The 25,848-nt window shown below is 36.4% G+C and overlaps 1 protein-coding gene across 2 annotated transcripts in view; it reads right to left on the bottom strand.

Moving 5' to 3' along the window:
* Positions 1–8,541: 8,541 nt before the first annotated feature.
* Positions 8,542–25,848, bottom strand: part of scn1ba (sodium channel, voltage-gated, type I, beta a) — a 37,463-nt gene continuing 20,156 nt past the window's right edge. The window contains exons 2-6 of one of the 2 annotated variants that reach the window (XM_049469613.1): positions 20,120–20,286; positions 15,765–16,002; positions 12,148–12,289; positions 10,684–10,753; positions 8,542–8,846 (exon numbers count right to left, since the gene is read on the bottom strand). In XM_049469613.1, the coding sequence (XP_049325570.1) occupies positions 10,687–10,753; positions 12,148–12,289; positions 15,765–16,002; positions 20,120–20,286 (614 nt within the window). In that variant the 3' untranslated portion in view covers positions 8,542–8,846; positions 10,684–10,686. The remainder of the gene's footprint in view (positions 8,847–10,683; positions 10,754–12,147; positions 12,290–15,764; positions 16,003–20,119; positions 20,287–25,848) is intronic. The other variant, XM_049469623.1, reaches the window with a different exon arrangement.

The following is a 25,848-nucleotide window of genomic DNA, read 5'->3' as shown; positions in this document are numbered from 1 at the left end:
ACGTACGAAGACCTTTAAGCAATAAAGTGATATAATAGTAGTGTAAAAGTTATTTTAATGATCACCAGAAGTTCTGGTTGCACGTTGGTGCAAACATATTTGGCTTCCTTTTTGTAGAAGGAAATTAAAAACCACAGTTTCCATGCTAATATACAGTCATTGCACCCAACTTTTCTTTTGTACTCCACCTGTTCCACTCCCTGCCGTCTCACTCCCTGCCGTCTCACTCCCTGCCGTCTCACTCTCCGTGTCTGCTCGGCTGCTGTATTTATTGGGGCTCTGGGGGTCCGGGGGGGTCTGGGAGGGCGATTGTACTGTAAAGATTGTACTGATTGTAAAAATGACGTAAAGAAAATGAAACTCGGGAAAGAAAAAATCTAGTCTCAGGTGTTTTTTGTCGTTTAATTGTGAATAAAATCACAAGGTAAAGGTAGGTGTTTCCAATAAAGTGGCCAGTGAGAGAAAGCACAAGGTAAGTGTTACAGTGTCTTGCAAAAGTATTTATACCACTATTTGTCACCTTACAACCTTAAATATAAATGTATTTTATTAAGATTTGATAAACCAACACAAAGTAGCACATAGTGACACACTGTGAAGTGCAAAAGTATTCAGACCCCTATTTCAATACTTAGTAGATTCATCTTTCCCTGTAAATACAGGACAGGTTCTCGGAGAAAGACTATCTACCTGAGTTGTGGATCTCTGCAGCTCCTCCAGAGTGACCATGGGCCTCTGTGTGGATGGTGAGTTTGATTTGGTAGGTTTGTTTTGGATTATGGATTATTGAAGGTGCTTCTTGGGATGATATGTTTTTATAACCTCATCCTGATTTAAACTTCTTCTCCTCAACTTTATCTCTGACCTGTCTGGGCTACTTTGTTGTCTATCACTTAAAATCTCAATAAAACACATTTTGCGGTTGTAAGGTGACCAAATGTGAAAAAAGTTTAAGGGGTATGAAAACTTTTGCAAGCCTCTGTAGGTGTTTTTAATAAAAAGGCCGATGAGGGGAAACGCAAGGTAAAGTTAGGCGTTTCTGATAATTGAGTAACTGAGAATAATTGGTAAGTTTGTGTAAAGGTAGGGTGTTTCCAATAAATTGGCCACTGACAAGATAGCAGGTAGGTAGGGTGTTTCCAATAAAGTGTCCACAGTAAGTGGAAAAACAAGGTAAAAGTATAGGGTGTTTCCAATAAAGTGGCCAGTGACAAGATAGTAGGTAGGTATTGTGGGGTGTTTCCAATAAAGTGGCCGCTGACAAGATAGTAGGCAGGGTGTTTCTAATAATGTGGCTGCTGAAAAGATAGTATGTAGGGTGTTTCTAATAAAGTGGCCACTGATGATAGGTAGGTCTGGTGAGGTGTTTCTAATAAAGTGGCCACTGACAAGATAGTAGAGAGGGTGTTTCTACTAAAGTGGCCACTGACAAAATAGTAGGTTGGTATGGTGGAGCGTTTCCAATAAAGTGGCCACTGACGAGATAGTAGGTTGGTATGGTTGAGCGTTTCCAATAAAGTGGCCACTGATAAGATAGTAGGTTGTATGGTGAGGTGTTTCTAATAAAGTGGCCACTGACAAGATAGTAGGTTGGTATGGTGGAGCGTTTCCAATAAAGTGGCCACTGACAAGATAGTAGGTTGGTATGGTGAGGTGTTTCTAATAAAGTGGCCACTGACAAGATAGTAGGTTGGTATGGTGGAGCGTTTCCAATAAAGTGGCCACTGACAAGATAGTAGGTTGGTATGGTGGGGTGTTTCCAATAAAGTGGCCACTTAAGATAGTAGATAGGGTGTTTCTAATAAAGTGGCCACTGAAAAGATAGGTAGGTATTGTGGGGTGTTTCCAATAAAGTGGCCACAGTAAACTGAAGCACAAGTTAAATCGCATCGCATTTCTTTAACAAGACAATGCAAAACCACACAAAAATACACACAGAATCATTCATTATTATTTATATATTTATTCATTTATTTTATAATATCTTCAGAATTTGTTTGGCAAGCAACATTTCCACTTAAACATGTGCAGCGCATACTTCAGATTCCGCCGAGGCCGTAGACGTGTGTGTTTGTGTGCGTCTGTACAGTGTGTGTGTTACAGGTGTGCAACCAACAATCACTTTTTGTCACTGGTGTGTGTGTGAGTGTGTGTGTGTGTGTGTGAGTGTGAACCTAACACTATGTTATCGTTTTATTTTATTTTGTTTTTTTTAGTAGTATTAGCACTAAATCAGCTAACATGTTAATAGAAACCCTCTAGCAATGCTAACGATCGCTAAGCTCGCTAATCGCAAATGAACCGTAACTTTCAGTAGGGGTCAGGTAATAACGTCGCATGCTAAGCTATACGGCCCTGGTTAGCTTCCATTCATCGTTAGCTTCCGTTAGCATTGTTAGCATTGCCCGGGTTAGCACACACAGGTGATATGCAGTCGTTAATGCGGACGGTAACAGTGAGGTTTTTATATCCCGGCGTTAAGAAGAGGCTAGTTTTCACCATTACGAGATTCGCTTTTTACAAACGCTTCATGTCAGTCATGCAGTAAAAATCCACGCAAAATATTAAAAGCTGGACGTGTAGTAAAATCAGAGTGTAAAAGTCTGAGATTTGGACGGTGAGCTCAGTTAGAAAGCCCTAAAAAAAGGCAGTAAGACTTTGGCAGTGTTACGCTGCTCCCTGTGGTCACTGCCTGGAATCGGCTACCAGGAGGGTTAAAAGAGGACTTTAAAAGTAATTTTAAACCTATTCTTTATTTACTGTATCTGTAGCGTACAGTTAAATACCTTAAACACCTTAATTTTAACAAGTTCTGGTTTTCCTGAACTTAAAAAAAACTTTAAGCTAGAGTTTTAGTCATGTTTTTAATTTTGTTTTCCATTTTTGGAACCTAATTTCTGTTTAAATTTGGCTAAAATTATTTTTTACTGTAGAATTATTGTAGAAGAAAAACCCTTTTACCTCAACAAAGTTGGTAGAATAGGGGTTTTTGTTTGTAGATATAGATTTACATAGATTTACATACACTAACCACTTATCTTCAAAGATAAACGTAGCTTAGCTTAGCATAAGTTAGCTTAGTTTAGCCTTAGTGTTCTGTCTTGTTCTACGTATATATTACATATATGCTCATTTAATTTATTTATTTTTTGCCATTGCACCAGTGGAAAAAATCAGACATCCCGAAAAAAGTTGCAAAAATTAATTTTAGCAAGGAACTCCCAGACTTGGACTTTGATTTGTGTTTACTCTTAAGCCACAAATTATTTTTGAAAAGTAAAACTGCTTGTTGTATAGGGTATTTCCTTAGCTTCAATACCTAACCCGAAAATCTAACAAGTTAGTGCCCATTCCATCAGTAGGGGAATTTATTAGAAACAGCATTTTTTTAGCCAAAGGATTTATCACTGAGAGCTTATGTACTTATATATACAGCTTTAGAAAAATGCACAAAAAATGGATTTTAGCTGACCAAGCTAAGCTTTTTTATTCAGGACTGTGCACAGGTTAGCCAAAATTGTGGCTATATATATCTTATAATGTCACAGTAAATGTGTTTTTGTGCTTTTAATGTGGTTTTATTGCTTACCAATCTAGAAAATTCATGTTTATAAGTAGTAGTAAGAAGGAAGAAGATGCATTTATTTTTAGATCAGTCCTTACACTGCAAAAAAAACTAATAAATTTTAGCAAGTTTAATTATCCAATTTCAAGGCAATAAATATTAATTTTAATATTTTTTCTTGCTTATTTTAGAAATAACGAACTTAATGAGCCTTACTTTTATAATTAGACTCAAAACAAGCATAAAAATCACAGGTCAAGCTATTGAGATTATTGTGTCTAAATTTAAGATTAATAAAATGTGTGATTAAGTCACTAATTTTAAGACTTTTAGAAGTGATCTCATTTAAATAAATTGTACTAAAAATTGCTTACTCCATTAGCAGATTTTTTTGCTTAAAATAAGCATATACATCTCAATTTTACATAGATTTTAGCCAATAGATGTTTTTGCTGTGTATATTTGGACTTCCATTAAAAACAGCTTTTAGGTGAATCTTAAATTTTTCTGGTTAGATTTTCCAACTTCAGGGAAACATGTAGAAATATATATATTTTCTTTGATGCTAATCGGCTGTACACTACAGATACTTCAGATATAGAGAACAGGTTAAAAACACTAAAGCACTCTTTTAAGAGGAGAAGACGGTTCTTTTTATCATTTTATCCATTTTTTATATCTTATATCACTTTTACATCCATTTTGTCCCATTTTTCTTTCGAAATGCTTCGTTTTAGAGCAGTTAAAGGCTTGCATACATATTTTCATGTTACAGGCAACACAGTTTGACAGTCAGTTTCGAGTTAAAACATCGGTTTTGAGTTAAAATCATCATTCCTTCACTAAAAGTGTCCTGATAGGGAGGACAGGGGTGTAAATGGCTACAGTATGAACTGTTATACAGTCGTTACGGCTGTAACGCGACAGCAAGGCCATGACCAACAAACCAAAAATCAACTTTTTTGTTGGTTTAACTACATCTGAGAAGCTAGCGGATCGCTAACTCGTCTCAGCTAGCGTAAATATACTTAAAATATACTTATAAAACCCATAAAATTAGAAAACAAAGGCAATTTGGAGCAATCAATTAATCGTAAAACATATTTTTACAACAGAATCATCTTAATCTTATATATTTCTATATAAATTTATGCAATCTGGGATTGGCGGCAGGCTGTAGCTTCATGCTCTTGGCTAATAGCTTCATGCTAACGCTTAAGACATCTTATTTCATCACACCGAACTCGTGTGTGGTGCGTAACATTTTAAAATATTCTTGTTTGTGTTGTTTTATAGTAAAACTTTCTTTGTAAAATCATTTTGTGCTATAAACCCCTAAAAACATTGCTATCACGCTTCTACTGGTCCTGTAGACGCTATTAGCTTAGCATAATCACGACTTCTCAATGTAAACAATGCACAGCTAGCTCTAACTAAAAGCTAGCACTGCTAATTTCAAATTCCCATTTATTTAAATGTCAATGCTAAATGCTAACGACGAATCTAGGCATTATAAAGGTTGAAACGTCCCTTTAAAGGCGCACTTAAGGGCAATAATCTGGTCCCAAGTCAGCTGAAGCACTTTTTAGCTGCAGTTTGCTAACGGCTAGCATTAGCATTTATGGTCTTTATGGAGATTTTTGTTTATATGTTGTGTTTGTTTATTAAACAGTGCTAATCAAAATTAATGCCCCAAACTCTGATATATTAATGTCCAGTGCCACTGCATCAGCCGGCCAAATCTAGAACTGTGGATACATTTTGGGTATAAAAGTATAAAAAGATTTGATTTATCAGTAAACTCATTATCTTTAATCGAATAGCTTCATGCTAATGCCTAAAACATCTTGTTTTGTTAGACAGAACTTATGTGTGGTGTGTAAAATTATAAAATATTCCTGTTTATGTAATATTAAAAATAGAAACATTATGGAAATATGACTTAACAGTCAACTTAAAATTATTTTTGTAAAAAAAATTACATAATTTGGCAAAATAAGTTAAATGAAAAATTTAGACCAGATGCAATCAAACTGCAACCTGATGTTTACTATTCAATAAATACTATTAATGAAATATTATTGAAGTTTTGTAATTGCTTTTATTTTGAAAAGCAGAACAAAAATAAATTTAGATTATTTAAATTTAAGCAATAAAGAAAAAGTGTGAATATTATTGAAATTTAGTTTTTTTTATATTCAGCCTTTAGTATAGTGTTTGTTTTAAACTTTGTTTAGTTTTAGTTTCAGACATAAATTTACTAATAATTATTTTATATCATCCCTAATTTTATTTTTATTTTTATATATGCTTATATTATTGCTTATATTATATTATACAGAAATTTTTACACATGAAAAATCAAATTATTTAGGTTCATGTAGGAGTTAAAAGCATGCAAAATGTACCCACAAATCTATAGAACTAGCCAGCTGTTGCGTTAGCATTTGCTAATGACGTTATAGCATTAGCATTAGCCGCTTCATCAAAATACCTCATATAGACCAGCAGTCTCTATTTCATGTTGGAGATAAGAGGCTTTGTCAGTGTTCGGCTACATTTGAGGAGCTTTGTATTTGTTTAAAGCTTAAAGTTCAGTAGATTAGCATGTTAGCTTTAGTACTAGCATAGCTGTGGCTAGCATTATCAGCATTAATATCTGAAGCTGAAGGCTTGCGTATACTTCCAGCGAAACAAAGCTGAACGCTGCTTTACAAATTTACGAGTTCATGTACTTTCGCAAGTCATTTTCGACCAATCACAGGGGTTGTTGCCCCTGTGCAACATTTATGGTTGTTCATTTTTTTTTCCTAATTATGTCACATTGTGCGTCAATGCTAAATACGTATTCTTAGACCTTTATTTGGCTTGGAATTCAGATGTTTAGCACATATAGGACACGATATATAGAATTTGGGACATTTATTTAGAAGGTGATTTTCTGAGGTAAAACCGAATTTATACACAATCTCAGAGGTTTATAACAGTGCTAGCTAACCGCTAGTCACGTATTTAGTCACATATTTACACGATCGGCCACGATCCTCAGCTGCTACGGCCAAATTACCAAAATTCCCACGTTCATTCTTCTTTTTCCTGCAGGTTTAGACAGATTGCAACACTGTGTTGTCCTGCTCACTGTAATATATACGATTTTAAACTCTTTTTTTAATAGTTTTATATCATTTTATATCATTTTATGAGGATATAAAGGAATGAATTCATTCATATGTACAGTGTATACCAGGGGTCGGCAATTAAGTTTTCCTAATAAAAAATATGTTGTTGTAAAATGAAGTGTAATGGGATGTAGTGCAACCGACTAGTAGCTCTATAGCCCAGAGGGTTGTTGAACCCAATTGCAGAACAGTTGATCTCAAAGCAGGAAAACTCAAGAAAAAAGGATACACTACTACTAGAATTGGGACACGGCCGGGAAAAAATGCCCTTATAAGGAGATAGGGAGCTCGAGAATGGGAGGAAGCTAAGAGAAAGGGGAGGTGTGTAAACCAAAGCTCTCCAGAGATTTTTGTTGAATTATCGTTCATTATGCCTATTTCATGCCTATTGCCGACCCCTAGTGTACAGCATTATCCCAGCTAACAACGTTCGTTTAGTAGACGTTTTAAGTAGCGTTACACATTACAATGTTAACGCTTCTAGATGTTTTTTAAAATGTAGCGATTCTAAACATTCTTGTAACGTAGCTGCTACATCACTTTTAACGTTTCCATAATGTTAATATACATCTAGCTGTGAACGTTATGTGAGAAACATTCCGACAACATTGTGATGCAAACCATTACTATGTTACGTTACGTTTTTTATAATATTGTTTTTGTGTAACGTGACACTGTAATAAAGGTTTAAACATCCGTTTGAAGCACAGCTGAAGTTTAGAAACGTTTACTGAACGTTACAATGTTAATGTTTTTAGATGTTCTTCCGCAGTGTTTTTTTTTAAATGTAGCGATTTTAAACGTTCTGGTAACGTAGCGTGCAACGTCACTTTTAACGTTTCCATAATGTTAATATACATCTAGCTGTGAATGTTACGTGAGAAACATTCCGATAACGTTGAGGTGCAGACCATTTTTACGTCACGTTACGTTTTTTATAATATCGTTTTACGTAACGTGACACTGTAATAAAGGTTTGAATGTCCGTTTGAAGCACAGCTGAAGTTTAGAAACGTTTAATGAACGTTACAATGTTAACTTTTCGAAGATGTTCTTATGTAGCGTGTTTTTATGTAGCGATTTTAAACGTTTTGGTAACGTAGCTGCTACATTACTTTTAACATTTCCATAATGTTAGCTAGCTGTGAGCGTTACGTGAGAAACATTCCAACAACGTTGTGATGCAGATAATTACTATTACGTCACGTTACGTTTTTTTTTAAATATCGTTCTTGCGTAACGTGACACTGTTAAATGTCCGTTTGAAGCACAGCTGAAGTTTAGTAGCGTTTATTCAACGTTTCTAGACATTCATATGTAGAGTGTTTCTATGTAGTGATTTTAAACATTCTGGTAATGTAGCTGCTATGTCAATTTTTTCAAGTTTCCATAATGTTAATATAATTCTAGCTGGAAATGTGAGAATTATGTGAGAAACATTCTGATAACGTTGGACACAAATCGTTATTATTATTATTATGTCACATCACGTTTTCCGAACGTTCCTGACAATTCTTTTTCTGTAGTGCTACATGCTAACCTTTAACCTGGAACCTTTTTTTCTAAAACGTTGATAAACGTTCTTAAGACGTTAAAAACAGTTCTCCGTTAGCTGGAATGATGCCTGTATCAATACTGTTCATATTTCTGATCATATATCTGATCTGTTCACTACTGGCTCACTATACGGTTTATAGTCAGTCAATTTTCTCGTATTTTTGCATATAAAGCAGATTTTCTTTGTCTTTTTGTGAAAAAAAAAAACGTGAATAAAACAAACAAAAAAAAGAAGTCAGATTTAGAAGAATACATATATACAAGTCATGTTCAATACAATTCTACAGTTATACATTAAATCATGCTATATTTAAACCTTCGTTCATAGCTTTAATCCATTTACTTCGTTAAAAAACGAGTAGTAGTAGAAGTCCTTCGAACCTTCAGCGCAAACTTTAACAGAACCTTTGGTGAACGATGAAACGTCGTCGTGATGTTTCTACAAAAAACGGCCAGTCTCTCGCCGATGGAGCCGAGGAGGTGAAGGTCACTGTGAGGACACGACGCTGGAGCTTTAGGGGCGGAGCTTGAGGGGGGTTTTGGCCCTGAAAAAACAAAGCAAACGAAATTAGTCAAGAAAATTCAGGTTTCCTAAGAAAACAGCAGAAGTGGAAAGTAACTAATTACATGTACTCATGTTACTGTAATTGAGTAGATTTTATGAGTAATTTGTAATTTTTAAGTAGTTTTTAAAATAGGTAATTTTACTTTTACTCAAGTTCATTTTGACACAAGTAATTTACTTCACTACATTGGAAAACTCCCCGTTACTGAGTAAAAATTAAATTCTGGGAAAAAAAATGGAGTTTTGTTCTCCATGGCAGCGCAGCTGAACTTTTCCATGCAGTGTTTATTATTACGGTTAGCGGGAGAGACGCTGTGTGGATCAGCTGTGCTCGGGGGAACCGGTGTTCTGTCGAGTTATGCTACCCATCGATATGTGGTTCTTTTCGGCACTGCGCATGTGCCCGCCAACAGGTTTTTTTTTGTATGTTTTCATGTTTTTCATGATAATTCCTTAAGTTTTTACTGGAAACATTAAACAATCTGCTTGGATGTTAAAAAGAAACATGTAAATAGCAGTTAAAGCAGAGCAATGATATGATCATAACTTTTTAACAGTAAAGAAAAAAAATGGATCATAGAAACCTATTTTTAGATGGGTACTTTTACTTTAACTTGAGTAGGATTTTTACCAAAGTAAAGGTATTTTTACTTAATAACAATTTTTCTGTACTTTTTCCACCTCTGAAAATGGAAGATAAGAAACGATAAAAAAGTATAATAATAGCGTTTAAAACAGAAGAATATGGAGGTTAGATAGCAATACTCCTGAAATTTACTTGAACACAACTCATTTCCATACGACCCCGCCCATGGCTGCTAATTAAACGACTCATTCCATCGTTAGTTGTGTCTCTATTATGAATAAATCCAATGTGAGCCATTTTTTGTGAAAAAAAGTTTTTTTCAGGTGTTTCTATTCAGCCCTGCTTTAGTTCACTGGATTACTGGTCTCTGAAGAAAGACAGGATTTGGGCTTGTGCTCATGAATATTCATACATGCAAATATATATATTGCTTCTGATTGGCTAACAGCACTACAGCAGAAAACGCCTACCTTCCTTCCTCCCTCAGTTTTACACAATTTTACAGCTCTAAAACTCAAAGTACAAAATGTTTTCAGAGATACTTTAGCCTTAGTTATAACCCTTAAACTTCATTTAATGTCAAACCACTATTACCGCGGCATTGATAATGTTGCTTTCAGCTAAACTAGCGCTACTAAACTCTTGTCTCAGACTTGGTGCACCTCAGAATCTGCTCTATACCATAAAATCCCCTGTGAACGGCGCCTGATTTGACCGGTGTTCTCTGTAAAACTAAGAATCAACCGGAGATACGATTTAAACCTATAGTTATAGCTAACACTAACTAGCTCTGTAAACAGAGATGTAAACAGAATAAACAGAGCTGTTAGCTCCTCCTTAGCTTTAGCTCTGCCTGTGGGCGGCACCGAGCCGAGGTGGGCGGGGCCAGGAACTCACTTGTTGCCGTAGACACCCTAACGTCTCTCTGATCGACTCGTATTTCTAAGGATTTTTTTTCTTAGCTACTGCAGACAGAGGAGGTTCAGAAATAGTAGGCAGGTTGAAGGTGTGAATATAGACTGCTGGTGTAAGATAGCAATGAGCATTGCGATGAGTCTTGAGACCAGTGCATATCTAGTAGTCAATGTTCTTTCACCAAGAGGTGCACTACCCAACATTATCCTCTAAGAGTATTTTATAGCACAGTGGAGGAAGCAGTTTTAATCAGATCTCATCTGTAATAATTTTATATTTTAATTTCACTTTCTGAGGTCAGGAGAATCAGACCCACCTGTTATTCAGCCACTGCGACTCCTGCACAGTTATCTTTACTCTCTGAGGTTATAGCTAAATACTCAGCCCTGAGAAAACCACAGACAGAACAGCAGCAGGAGAAAAAAGAGGAGAGAAAAGAGGAGAAGAAGATCAGGAGACGCCAGAAGACAAAAGAGATTAAATACACAGGTTTCAAAGTCAGAAAGATAATAGAAAGCAGAAACACAGAGTGTAGACCAGTGTGGGTATAGTGTATTTATAGGGTATAGAGTATATATAGTATATATAGTGTGTATATATAGTGTATGCAGTGTATATATAGTGTATAAAATATATATTGTGTATACAGTTTATGCAGAGTATATATAGAGTGTATAGAGTATATAGTGTATATACTGTTTAGAGTATATAGTGGCTATCATGTGCATAATGTATATAGTATAAAGTGGATATTGTGTGTATATATAGTGTATAGAGTACATAGAGGACATACTGTGTATACAGAGTGTATAGAGTATATAGTGGATATCATGTATATGGTGTATAGAGTATATATAGTGTATGTGTACACTGTATATGGTGTATAGAGTATATATAGTGTATGTGTGTATAGTGTATAGTGTGTATAGTATATAGTGTGTATAGTTACTGACGCGCTCTCTTTCAGGGCTTCCTCTCTGGCAGTTGTGTATAGTGTATGTGTGTATAGTGTATAGTGTATATGTGTATAGTGTGTATAGTATATATAGTGTGTATAGTTACTGACATACTCTCTCTCAGGGCTCCCTCTCTGGCGGTTGTGTATAGTGTATTTGTGTATAGTGTATAGTGTGTGTATAGTGTATATGTGTATAGTGTATAGTGTGTCGTATATATAGTGAATAGTGTGTGTATAGTGTATATGTGTATAGTGTATAGTGTGTATAGTATATATAGTGTATAGTATGTGTATAGTTACTGACGTGCTCTCTCTCAGGGCTTCCTCTCCGGCAGCTGTGTATAGTGTATATATAGTGAGTATAGTGTATAGTGTATATATAGTGTATAGTGTATATAGTGTGTATAGTGTATAGTGTATATATAGTGTATAGTGTGTGTATAGATACTGACGCGCTCTCTCTCAAGGCTTCCTCTCCGGCGGCTGTGTATAGTGTATAGTGTGTATAGTGTATATATAGTGTATATATAGTGTATATATTGTGTGTATAGTGTGTATAGATACTGACGCGCTCTCTCTCAGGGCTTCCTCTCCGGCGGCTGTGTATAGTGTATAGTGTATATATAGTGTATAGTGTATAGTGTATATAGTGTATAGTGTATATAGTGTATATAGTGTATAGTGTATAGTGTGTATAGATACTGACGCGCTCTCTCTCAGGGCTTCCTCTCCAGCGGTTGTGTATAGTGTATAGTGTGTATAGTGTATATATAGTGTATATATAGTGTATATATTGTGTGTATAGTGTGTATAGATACTGACGCGCTCTCTCTCAGGGCTTCCTCTCCGGCGGCTGAGATCTTCCTGTAACAGTAAACCATCTCCACCAGTAACCACAGCTGCAGCCCGATGATAGACACGTACATCATCACCTCCGACAGGATCGACGCCATCCCTCGCGTCGCTACGGAAACCAAACACACAGAGATTAAAGAGATTTTATTTATTTATTTATTTTTTTTTTGCACCAATAAAAACAATAAACACAAACTGCAAATAGCAATAAACAAAATAGTGCAGGTAGAGGCAAAAACCTAACATGGGCTTAAAAAATGCCTCTACCTAAATGATATCAAAATCTATTATAACAAATATAACATCAAAACAAAACAAAACAAAAAAAATATCACAATTTAAACATGTAACAAAAAAATATTACTTAAACTTTTAAACATTTATTAATGATAGAAACTGTTATTTTAGGGATTTTATGGGGGTTTATATTCATATATAACCTTAAAAATCAATCAGTCAAAACATTCATATTTTTACAACCAGTAAATCAAACTGATTTATTGCAATATCACACAGCAGCCACACGGTGTCAGTGTTCTCTATATAAACTCTCTGTGTTACTGCTGAACAGTGGCTGTAGATCTGCCGTGTGTTTCAGAGTCATTTCTGCAGGACTCCACAGCGCCACCTGGAGAGTGTCTATATTAGGAAAAAAACACTAAAGCTGCGTTCACATTACTAGGCTGAAGTGACTCAAATCTGATTTTTTTGGACAATGTGGTTTATGGATCTGAATTTTTCATGGCTGTGTGAACGTGCCAAATTAGATTTTTTTAAGTTATGTGCTCCTAAATTAGTTACATATCTGATCCATGGACGTGCGACATGAATGTGAACGATCAAATTCATGCTGAATTCATGCGTCTTTTTGCTCAGTTTCATCATTTTTCATGGCTGTGTGAACGTGCCAAATTAGATTTTTTTAAGTTATGTGCTCCTAAATTAGTTACATATCTGATCCATGGACGTGCGACATGAATGTGAACGATCAAATTCATGCTGAATTCATGCGTCTTTTTGCTCAGTTTCATCATTATCAATTAATCAATCAGTTATAATGTGTTTGATGGTCTTTTCAACTGGACTTTTAAATGATTCTTTTTGGATTGACTGATCTTGCTTCTCATAACCTGGATTCGAACATTACTCTAATATTCACTATTCACTGTATACCTGTAACTCTACCTCTTCACTACTTTACTTTAACTGATGCTCTCAAACACTTTATTAAGAGACAAGAAATTCAAGTAATTAACTCTTGATGAGTTCAGCACAGCTGTTAACTGAGACTCTACCTCATAAAACTGACTGAGAAAATCCAGCAGAGATGCAGCAAAACTAAAATATGTAAAAAATAAAACATATTCTGGTTTGTTTAATTCCATATGTTTTTTTCATAGTTTGAATACGTTTAGTATTAATCTACAATACAGAAAACATTTTAAAAAAGAAAGAAAAAAAATGTCAAAAACCTTATTTATAAGTTAACTCATAAACTTGAAGTTTCCTGGGTGGTCAGTAAGGTGTTGCGGTATGAAAAGTCAGGTGGAATAATAAAAATAAAGAATATAAAAATGATAAAACTTTAGAACAATAGAGCATCACATTGTAATAAACATAAAAATACAGTAAATAAATTGAATTGAACAGAATTCCAGTAATATAAGATGATCCTCGATGAAACGGTATCTTTTCAGGCTTGTATCACCTGTTGATTGACAGGCAGGTGTGCGTGACTCAGCTCGTCCAATAGAAACGAGAGCTCTGGATCCGTTGCCTTGGACACTCGTTTATTTCAACACAAAGAAGAAGACACTTCCTGTGTCCTTGCTTTTGACAGACAGTCAGGACTTTCTGTTCAAGGCAGAGAACGCCACAGTACTCATCATCTGTTCATCTCTATACGCCTCTATGTACATAACGATAATATATAACACTATTTTTACACAGTTATTGGGATTTATATTGTATCTATGTTGTTTTATCTAAATTTTAAAGGTGATAAGTTTGTTATGTCTCATTTATAACTGACTGCACTACAGCATCATGTTTATATGGTTTAAAATATAATATTTGAATTAAACATATATTGATTAAATTAGCTTAGCTTAAATGCTGAACTAAATATGGGTCAGAATTCTACAGAGGTGAAAAAAGTACCTTTACTTTGCTAAAATTCTACTCAAGAAAAGGTCAATTTACCCAGCTAAAAATCTACTCGAGTAAAAGTAAAAAAAGTACTCAATTTAAAATGTACTTTGACTAAAAGTTACATAGTTACTTTCAATGATTTAATGTAAAAAAGTACAACAAATAATAAATAATTTAATTTTTTAATGAACTATTGTTCCACATAATAATTTGGATCTTTCAGGCAGTATTTGTTCAGACCAAACCATAAAACATAGATTTCTATGATCCATTTTTTTCTTTACTGTTAAAAAGTTATAGTTTTACAGTTCATTATTATTTTTTTAACTCTCCATTGCTATTCTTTAACTGCTTTATTTAGGTTTGATGTGGAGGTTTTGAAAGCAATCCGTGCACCGGCGCATCCGCGCCAATAATTTATATTTTTTAATTCAGACAATTGTTTTTTCCCCAGAATTTAATTTTTACTCAGTAACGGGGACTTTTCCAAAGTAGTGAAGTAAATTACTTGTGTCAAAATGAACTTGAGTAAAAGTAAAAACTACTTTAAAAATGACAAATTACTCACAAAATCTACTCAATTACAGTAACGTGAGTAAATGTAATTCATTACTTTCTACCTCTGGAATTCTAGAATCTAGACCCATGTCTACGCTATGTATGTTTGTTTTTTTATACATCTTTTCAGTTTCTTTTTTTGTATCATTTTTCTCTCCAATTTTAGCTAGACCGATTGTCCACACGGCGCGGACAAACTCAAAAACTGATTCAGAAATTGATGGACACTGGATTATATACTTCAGAACGCGGGTTTGTGACTGAAAATTGGAAAATAACACACTAAACGAGTCACAGAAGAAACTTTGCAGGAGAGATTTTTATTATTGTTTTCCACAATTAATCACGGATCCTCACCGGAGAGCGATGATGCTGCAGTTTTTATAAGGGTAGAATTTATTTCTTGATAAATATATGCTTTACTCCACCAGGTGTTTGTGTGGAAAGTGCTGGAACAGAGCTGGAACTCTGACTGAGGCACAGGTAACTAGGGTAAGACGGATAAACACTTCAGAAATGAGTAGCGTTTCGGATATTTAAGATTAAATATCATGATTACTCAATTTGGAAAAATGGCATGTAATTCGAATTAATCAAATTAATCGTGAAAATCGCTCAGCACTAGTTGGAGAGGTTGGTTATACCTGCAGCGGATAATTCCCTTTAAAATGTTGGTAAAACTTTATTTGGATGGCTACCAAATACAGCTAACATTTAACTGAATGTCTATTAAATGCTTAACTTAACTGTGAGTTGAATGTAAATGATGATGTATAGAACCATTACCTTACATCCAACTCCAACCTTAAACCCAATCTCAACTTTGAATCAACCCTAAACCTAACCCTAACCCAACTCTTAACCGCTTCACTCACCCTTGGCCACGACGTTGATGGTGATGAACTTGGTGGTGTTGGTTCGGTACTCGTAGTGCTCGAAGTTCAGCATGCGGTCGAAGTAGCACCGGTAGGTTCCGGTGTCGTTGAAGGTGACGTTCAGGATGTAGATGGATCCGTCCTGCAGGTCCACTGTCTTCTTACTGCCGTTCCAGTCCAGACGGTCTACGAAGCGCTCGTCCGTTACCGTGCCGACCATGTCCGCATAACTGTAGATCTGAAACACAGAACAGACGTTCTAATCGGTTCCCTGGCTGGGTTTAACCCACCCCCAATCTAAAATGGAAATTTTGATTGGTTCCCTGGCTGAGTTTGACCATAACTTAATCTTAAATAGAGATTATGATTGGTTTCTTGGCCAAGATTGTCCATACTCCTAGCAGAGTTTGACTCACCTAGCCGAAACTGTGATTTTGATTGGTTTTCCCAAGTGGAGTTTGACACACCCCCAGATAAAACTGAGATTTTGATTGGTTCCTTGGCTGAGATTGACCATCCCCCAATCTAAAATAGAGATTATGATTGGTTTCCCAAATCTAAAATAGAGATTTTTCATTTTTTTTCCTAGCAGAGTTTGATCCACCTATCCAAAACTGATATTTTAATTGGTTTCCTGGCTGGGTTTGACCATCCCCCAATCTAAAATGGAGATTTTGATTGGATTCCCAAGTTAAGTTTGACGGCCCCTTTAGCTAAAAATATGATTTTGATTGGTTCACTGGCTGAGTTTGACCCACCCCCAATCTAAAATGAAGATTTTGTTTGTTTTTTCCTAGCGGAGTTTGACTCACCTAGCTGAAACTGAGATTTCGATTGGTTACCTAGCTGGGTTTGACTAGCCATTTAGCTGAAACAGAGGAGTTTACGCCTGGACTGGCACTCCACCAGGAGTAAAGCAGCATAAAGTTATCCAAAAGCAGTGTGTAAGACTGGTGGAGGAGAACATGATGCCAAGATGCATGAAAACTGTGATTAAAAACCACCAGCGTTATTCCACCAAATATTGATTTCTGATCTCTTAAAACTTTATGAATATGAACTTGTTTTCTTTGCATTATTTGAGGTCTGAAAGCTCTGCATCTTTTTGGTTATTTCAGTCATTTCTCATTTTCTGTAAATAAATGCTCTAAATGAGAATATTTTTTTTGTAATTTGGGAGAAATGTTGTCTGTAGTTTATAGAATAAAACAACAATGTTCATTTTACTCAAACATAAATCAGTTTTTACAGAGCTGTATATCCTGATATATTCTGAAATAAATTAGGAAACAGTGTAATAAAGGATATCTGATATTTTTAAACCCCCTGCAGAAAGCTCTTCAGGAAGCTAATGGTGAAGTGTGAAATGCTGATACAGTAAAAGTGTTTAAACGCTGCATCACACAGTGGTGAGTGAAGATGCTGATGCGCTATTAAAGCTAATGTGAGTGAGCTGTGCTAATGCTGCACTCCTCAGCTGATCTGAACTGCTGAGAGCTTTAAAAGCTGCACTCACACATTAAAACCGCTGATGTGGCTAACGGTAAAACAACGTCTGGCTGGAACTGATCCAGGAACAGCTCTGAACACTTCTGAGCAAGATAAGTGCAGACCAGTGTCCTGACTAAACTTAATGTGTATGTGTTACATTGTATTTTGTTCTGTATTCAATACGTTTAGTTTCGGTTTCACACTGCAGTTTAGCGACTAAGGTAATTAATCAACTTTACTACATCTTATCATCATTATCTTGCCCAAGGACTCTTATCGCAGCCTAGTCACCCAGACTGGGAATTGAATCGCAGACCCCTTCACTATGTGGTAGCTCACTAGCAGGTGGTGTTATCCACTGCACCACACAAACGCCAGAAGGTGTACTCTCCGTATGTTATCAGTTTGGCGAGTCATTGAGTCACTATATCATTGAGGTCGGATTCATTTGCCGTGTCAAATCACTTTTCTAGATGTTTTGCACTTCTACACACCAACTACGCAAAGTTACGGTGTCGTGCCAAATTCAGCACTCCTGCCAGGAAAAGCACCCCCTCTCAGAACGTATTTCTAAGTAAAGTTAAAGAGCTTTTATCAAGAGGACGGTGTGTTCGCGCTGCTGAGAGAGGGTGCTTTTCATGGTGGGGTTGCAGATTTTGACACTACTATGGTGCTGAATCCAGCAGCACCCCTGCCAGGAAAAGCACCCCCTCGCAGGAAAGGCTGCAGGGGACATGTTTCTTTTTCATTATTTCTAAGGAGTCAGCGTAGCTTAGAACAGCATCTTGGGTATTTCCACTTTCTAAAAAAAGTTAAACCCGAGAAGACGTGGGTGCTATGCGCTCCCGAGAGGGGGTGCTTTTTCTGGCGGGGGTGCTGAATTCTTTTTCCTCTTCGATTGTTTAATTGGCTGATTTAGCCAATATGTATTACTGATTATAGGTCTGAAAAAAAGCTTTATTCTTATTGCTTTTAGAGGTGCAGTGGAGTCTGGACTGAGGAGACCACAGCTGACATTCAGGAAAAACGACTTCCATGAAAAATTCATGACGGCCAGCTTCTCTCTCTCTCTCTCTCTTTAAATTCACTGCACTCGTTTCTCTGCAGAAGATCAGCTCAGGCTCCACCTCCTTACCCTGCTCTCTTTAACGCAGACTTCAGAGCTTCAGGAGCTCCTGCATATACACCATAATATGGTATTAAAGACGTTATTAATGGAGAAAACCAGCCACTGACTTACACAACTGCAGTATGAATGGTTAGTTCTCATAGTTCCCGTAACTCTAATCAAGGCATCTGTTTAGGTACAAATTAAAGCCCCGCCTTTCAACAAAAAGGGCCAATCAGCTTGCTGGTTGTGCCAAAGGTAAAGGAGGGTCAACATGCTAAAGGAGAAGACTTTCCTCGATGTGGAGATCTGCGTAAGCGCAGCAGCCAGAAAAAGCTGAAAAATCGTGTTTTTTTTGTGCAATACGGATTCAGATGCAACAAACTGTTTATGAGGTTTTTATTAGATTTTATCAGTGATGTAAAATATGTGTCTGGAACTGTAATCTAACTTTTGGTTTCCAGTATTTTGAGTACTGTGGTTGCTCCCTATTCATTCATACAAATAGTAGGCTGGTCTTGCATTTTAGCTAACTGTCTAATTGAAGTTTGAAGTTTGAAGTTTGATTGAACGTTAACATCGATGTATAGTCATTCCCAGCTCCATTGGCGTAGGAACCAGGAGGGAGTGGGATATGTCCCAACCAATATCAGAAATTGGTGGATTTGTCCCCCCAAAAATTATACTGCAGAAAAATCAGAAATTGTTTTAAAATAAACTTTTATTTAGAAAATGTGCCGAATACAGCACCCCGGCCAGGAAAAGCACCCCCTCTCTGGAGAGGCTGCAGGGGACGTTTCTTTTTCTTTATTTCTTAGTCAGTCTAAGTCAGTATAGCTTAAAACATAAATGCATAAATAAATAAATCGTGAAATAAATAAGTCGGGAAATAAAGAATTGCAGAAATAAATAAATATAAAATTGAATAGTAATGTAAATATATAAACAAATGAATCAAAATAAAAATTAAACAATGTTAATAAAGAAACCCATAAACAACAAGTTATTAAGATATTTATTTTTATGCATATGTATTTATTTTAATATTAACTATAATTATTCTTTGCCATTTTAATCACCATGTTACTTTTATTGAGTGATTTACAGAAGTTTTTATTTATTTATTTTTAATTTTGGCAGTTTTTGCCCTCCATAGATCCATAGTAATGTTTGTTTGTAAAATTTAATAAACATATAATTACAAAAAACACAGGACCCAACGCTACTGATTAAAAAAAGTGTGGAAAAAATGTAAATCTACAGATACAACAAAATGAATATGGCAATATATAGTAATAATAACAATAATAAATATAGCCGCAAGCGGCAATTTACGGTGCAAGCACGGCCACATAGTTTTGCAATTCTAAAAAATAATCTTGAGAATAGGTCTTATGTCCTTATGTTTCAGAAGATGTGGATCTTAATGTGTGTGACTCGCAATCACAGGAATTTCCCAACTTATTAACCACTAGTGATTAGCATCATCTAGGGGTTAGCATTGGCTAGCGATTATCATCGGCTAGCGGTTATATTATTCTAAATATTAGGTGATAACTGATCAGTTTGTCATATATGTATAGAATTCTTCATATTTGCTGAATGTTTTCTAATAACAGTAATAGTAACAGTAATGTGGAGTAACAGGTTTAGGTTGTAAAAGGATAATAAACAGAAGAACAGTTATAAAGTATATTTATTTTTTTAGCTTTTTACAGTGATTATTTGTAATTTTGCAGATGTTGTTTGAACTCACGTGGGTGAAGTCCTCCTCTCCTTTAGCCATGAACCACCAGTCCACCGTAGCCGAGGCCTCCACCTCCCCCCTCATCTTACAGGAGATGCAGCCCAGTTTAAACCCGCCGTGAACCACGGCCTCCGTATCCGAGTCCACCTCCACGCAGGCGCCGTCGCTGAGCAGAGCTACGGGACAGAGCGCACGCGTACAGTCAGTTACGAGACACTATAACCTTATATATCTACAACTCTTAAACGATTCTTTATAAGCCTTTATAGCAGCTCTGCTGCTGTCCATTCATTACTGCTACTGTACTCTGTAGTATCTCTGGAGCGTGCAGGCATTACTCTGGGTGCAGCCGGCCGCAGGTCGTTAGCGTTATTCAGATGCTGCAGCTGCTGCTGCCGCCGCTCAGAAAAGTGCATGCTGGCTTTTCGTTAGCTCTTCTCAGGCAGAGCATTAGTGTAGCGTACTTTATTTCCTCTCATAATATCAGCTGATCAGGCTTTAATCTGGTCCGAATTACTGGAGGTTTGATTGGCAGGGAAGTTTACCAGGAGCCGGGCTGAGCAGGAGCCGTCACTTACCTCTATCCTTACAGTCTGGACCCAAAAACATTTAGTTTTTTTGCATAACATTCAACTAAATATCTGTATAATTTGGTGTAGCGTTCAGCAAGCCACTCTTTAAAACTCCACCCACAAATTTGCTTATATTGTCGCTGTCCAATGAAAACCACTTACAGTATATCCATTTTTTGTCGATTTTCAGTTTACTACATAATTTGAACAGACAAACTGTCCGTTACACTGTGCCAAAATTTCTTGATGAACGGACCAATAGAAACTCTTCAAAATGACCTGAAATAAACTCTTTTTACATTGACTTCCATTGAAAGTTTACAAGGTTTTTTCTCTCTCCTGTAAAGTTGTTGTTTTGGAGATAAGTGTTTTTCATTGGACAGCGACGAAATATACTGTTGGATAAATATATGTATCACTTCAAGAATACTAACATTTAAGTAATGTTTAAAGCTTAAACATAGCAAATGTTCACTTTCATTTTTTTATTTACACTTTAAAGGCCGTAAATATGCTGATTAGCAACTACTACTAACATTCAAATACAGTTTTAGGAGCTAGTATACAGAATGCTAACATTTATACAACATTAAAAGCTCTAATTTAATATCATAATATAATATAATACTACTACCAATACTATATTAATATTCATATAATGCTTACAGCTCTAGTGTACTATTATACCACAGTTATTTTCGATCCTGCAATGTGATTGGCTGAGAGGCGTTCTATGAGTAACGTTATCAGCCGGTAATGCACTGTAACCGAAGCGCTCCATGTAGGTATTACTCCGCCACATACAGGCAATGATGCAGCGCTTACAAGCCAAACAACGCAGCTACAAACAGAGTGTGCTATTTTGAATATTAACATTATACGCTTAAATATACAGAATGATAATGTTTCTATAATGTTACAAATATAATTAATACTGCATTTTAACTGATGTTTTAAGCTCTTACTTACCAAAAGTATATTTTACACCTATATCACCTATATCACATAAATATACTAAATACTAACATCTGAATACTAAAACCAGAATTAAACATGATATACTACGTTGAATGCTAACATTGTAACATGAGCCCAATTTTAAGCCATGCAACATTCTCAAGCATAAAAATTTAGTAGCTAACGTCATAGCTGAGACATTATTTAACAATGTTAAAAAAGAAAAAAATATTAATTTTACTTTTACTATTTTTAATGTACTTTTACTATTTTACTTTTACTATATTATCTTTTTCTTTATTTTATATTTGATCAATTCTTTGCTTTTTAGGCGTCAATTTGGATGCTTGGCAACATTGTAAATGAGGGTCACTCTCAATGTATTCCCGAGTGAAAATAAAGGTTGATTAATTGATTTATTATTGATTGATTGACTGTCGTAAGCTCTGTTAATTGATATGAAAGGTGATTTGTGGGCGGAGTCTGGTTCAGTTGAAGGATTCCGGACTGTAAGGCTCTGCTCCAGCCGGGACTCGGGTAAGCGTTTAGTAAAGTATGGTGGGGATTCTGAGGGGAAATAAATGGTTAGCAGTGAGTGATGCTGCTCCACACGCTTCTGAAGCCCCGCCCTCTACGTTTCGGAGCTCCACCATATATAGATACAGGCGTCTATATATGACATCAAGGTTGCAAACCCCGGCTGAGAGGACCACACCTGCACCTCCTCTATCTCTCTATCATCTATCTATCTCTCTATCTCTCGTTTTTTATCGTTATTGATCGCCACTCCTTCGCTGAGCTGTTTATCTGACCTCTGGAGGTGCGTATAATGGGGGGTTCAGGGACAGACTACAGATGGAGGGTGAGACCAGAGCAGTGCAATTACTGCATCTGCTGCTCCTCCAACACCTACCATAAATCTACCCTCAATAAACCCGTCAGCTCAGAGACGAGTTCAGCATCTCTACAGCATCTCCCTCAGCTTCACACCGGAGCCTAGACTGCAGAGCTAACGTAGCTAACAGCTGTTATTTATGCTGAGATAATTAGCATCAAGCTAACTGCTAGGGAGTTGTATGGGTATGTATTGTATTTGGGCAAGGTGTTAGCTACTATTGCTAATGTTAGATAGATGTTAACTATACTACTAAAAGTAATCACAAATACTACTAGCTGATATCTTAATTAGAGCTACTTAAGCTAAATGCTAACTACTCTAGCTCATGTTAGAAATATTGGCTAGATGCTAACTACTCTTAATGATGCCTAATCTAGATGATGTTTGGTAGATGTTTACTACTCTAGATGATCGAAGTATTACTCTAGCTCATGAAATTACTACTCAATCTCGTGTAATTACTACTCTAGCTGATGTTAGGTAGATGTTAACTACTCTAGCTGATGTTAGGTAGATGTTAACTACTCTAGCTGATGTAATTACTACTCTAGCTGATGTTAGGTAGATGTTAACTACTCTAGCTGATGTAATTACTGTTCTAGCTGATATTGGTAGATGTTAACCGCTCTAGCTGATGTTAGGTAGATGTTAACACCTCTAGCTGATGTTAGGTAGATGTTAACTACTCTAGCTGATGTAATTACTGCTCTAGCTGATGTTAGGTAGATGTTAACACCTCTAGCTGATGTTAGGTAGATGTTAACTACTCTAGCTGATGTAATTACTGTTCTAGCTGATGTTAACTACTCTAGCTCATGTAATTACTACTCTAGCTGATGTAAGGTAGATGTTAACTGCTCTAGCTGATGTTATCTAGATGTTAACTACTCTAGCTGATGTAATTACTATTCTAGCTGATGTTGGGCAGATGTTAACCGCTCTAGCTGATGTTAACTACTCTATCTGATGTTAGTTAGATGTTTACTGCTCTAGCTGATGTTAGTAGATGTTAACAGCTCTTTCTCATGTTAGGTAGATTTTTTTACTGCTCTATCTGATGTAAGGGAGATTTTAACTGCGCTATCTGATGTTAGGTAGATTTTTTTACTGCTCTATCTGATGTTTGGTAGATGTTAACTGCTATAGCCGATGTTTGGCAGATGTTAACTGCTCTAGCCGATGTTTGGTAGATGTTAACTGCTCTAGCCGATGTTTGGTAGATGTTAACTGCTCTAGCTGATGTTTGGTAGATGTTAACTGCTCTAGCTGATGTTTGGTAGATGTTAATTGCTCTAGCTGATGTTAGGTAGATGTTAACTGCTCTAGCTGATGTTAGGTAGATGTTAACTGCTCTAGCTGATGTTTGGTAGATGTTAACTGCTCTAGCTGATGTTAGGTAGATGTTTACTGCTCTAGCTGATGTTAGGTAGATGTTAACTGCTCTAGCTGATGTTAGGTAGATGTTTACTGCGCTATCTGATGTTTGGTAGATGTTTACTGCTCTAGCTGATGTTAACTGCTCTAGCTGATGTTAGGTAGATGTTTACTGCTCTAGCTGATGTTAGGTAGATGTTTACTGCTCTAGCTGATGTTAGGTAGATGTTAACTGCTCTAGCTGATGTTAGGTAGATGTTAACTGCTCTAGCTGATGTAAGGTAGATGTTTACTGCGCTATCTGATGTTTGGTAGATGTTTACTGCTCTAGCTGATGTTAACTGCTCTAGCTGATGTTAGGTAGATGTTTACTGCTCTAGCTGATGTTAGGTAGATGTTTACTGCTCTAGCTGATGTTAGGTAGATGTTAACTGCTCTAGCTGATGTTAGGTAGATGTTTACTGCTCTAGCTGATGTTAGGTAGATGTTTACTGCTCTAGCTGATGTTAGGTAGATGTTTACTGCTCTAGCTGATGTTAGGTAGATGTTTACTGCTCCAGCTGATGTTAGGTAGATGTTTACTGCGCTATCTGATGTTTGGTAGATGTTTACTGCTCTAGCTGATGTTAACTGCTCTAGCTGATGTTAGGTAGGTGTTAACTGCTCTAGCTGATGTTAGGTAGATGTTAACTGCTCTAGCTGATGTTTGGTAGATGTTTACTGCTCTAGCTGATGTTAGGTAGATGTTTACTGCTCTAGCTGATGTTAACTGCTCTAGCTGATGTTAGGTAGATGTTAACTGCTCTAGCTGATGTTAGGTAGATGTTTACTGCTCTAGCTGATGTTAGGTAGATGTTTACTGCTCTAGCTGATGTTAGGTAGATGTTTACTGCTCTAGCTGATGTTAGGTAGATGTTAACTGCTCTAGCTGATGTTAGGTAGATGTTAACTGCTCTAGCTGATGTTAGGTAGATGTTTACTGCTCTAGCTGATGTTAGGTAGATGTTTACTGCTCTAGCTGATGTTAACTGCTCTAGCTGATGTTAGGTAGATGTTTACTGCTCTAGCTGATGTTAGGTAGATGTTTACTGCTCTAGCTGATGTTAACTGCTCTAGCTGATGTTAGGTAGATGTTTACTGCTCTAGCTGATGTTGTAAATGTATTCTGGGGGGCTTTTGGGGGAGGAGCAGTGCAGTGGTTCTTAATGGTTGAGAGCAGGAAGAGGGGAGGAGGAGGAAAAGAAAGAAAAGAGAAAGGGGGCACACTTGCCACATCGGTACAGGAGGCAGGGGGAGGGAGGAGAGCGAGGGAGGAAAAGAGGAGAGAAAAGAAGAGAAGAAAAGAGTTAAAGTTCAGAAACAGCCACCAAACTGACCGCCGACCACAATCCTGCAGCTCTTCACGAGCCCACGCTGCCGAAACTCAATCTTACTCTGTTTATATATTTATATAATATACCACTTTTCACTTACCAGGGATATATATGTGTTTAAATACATAGATCACAAATATATCACAAATACAATGCATTTACAGTCTACACAGAACATACAGCTCCGAAACAAAATCAAGAGACCAATTTAAAATGATCAGTTTCTCTGATTTTGCTATTTATAGGTTTATGTTTGAGTAAAATGAACATTGTTGTTTTATTCTATAAACTACAGACAACATTTCTCCCAAATTCCAAATATAAATATTTTCATTTAGAGCATTTATTTGCAGAAAATGAGAAATGTCTGAAATAACAAAAAAGATGCAGAGCTTTCAGACCTCAAATAATGCAAAGAAAACAAGTTCATATTCATAAAGTTTTAAGAGTTCAGAAATCAATACTTGGTGGAATAACCCTGGTGGTTTTTAATCACAGTTTTTATGCATCTTGGCATCATGTTTTCCTCCACCAGTCTTACACACTGCTTTTGGATAACTTTAT

Source organism: Astyanax mexicanus, chromosome 1, assembly GCF_023375975.1.
Source record: "Astyanax mexicanus isolate ESR-SI-001 chromosome 1, AstMex3_surface, whole genome shotgun sequence".
NCBI classification, from domain to species: domain Eukaryota; kingdom Metazoa; phylum Chordata; class Actinopteri; order Characiformes; family Acestrorhamphidae; genus Astyanax; species Astyanax mexicanus.
Note: the sequence above shows the minus strand (reverse complement) of the source record. Positions and strands in the feature narration are given on the sequence as shown.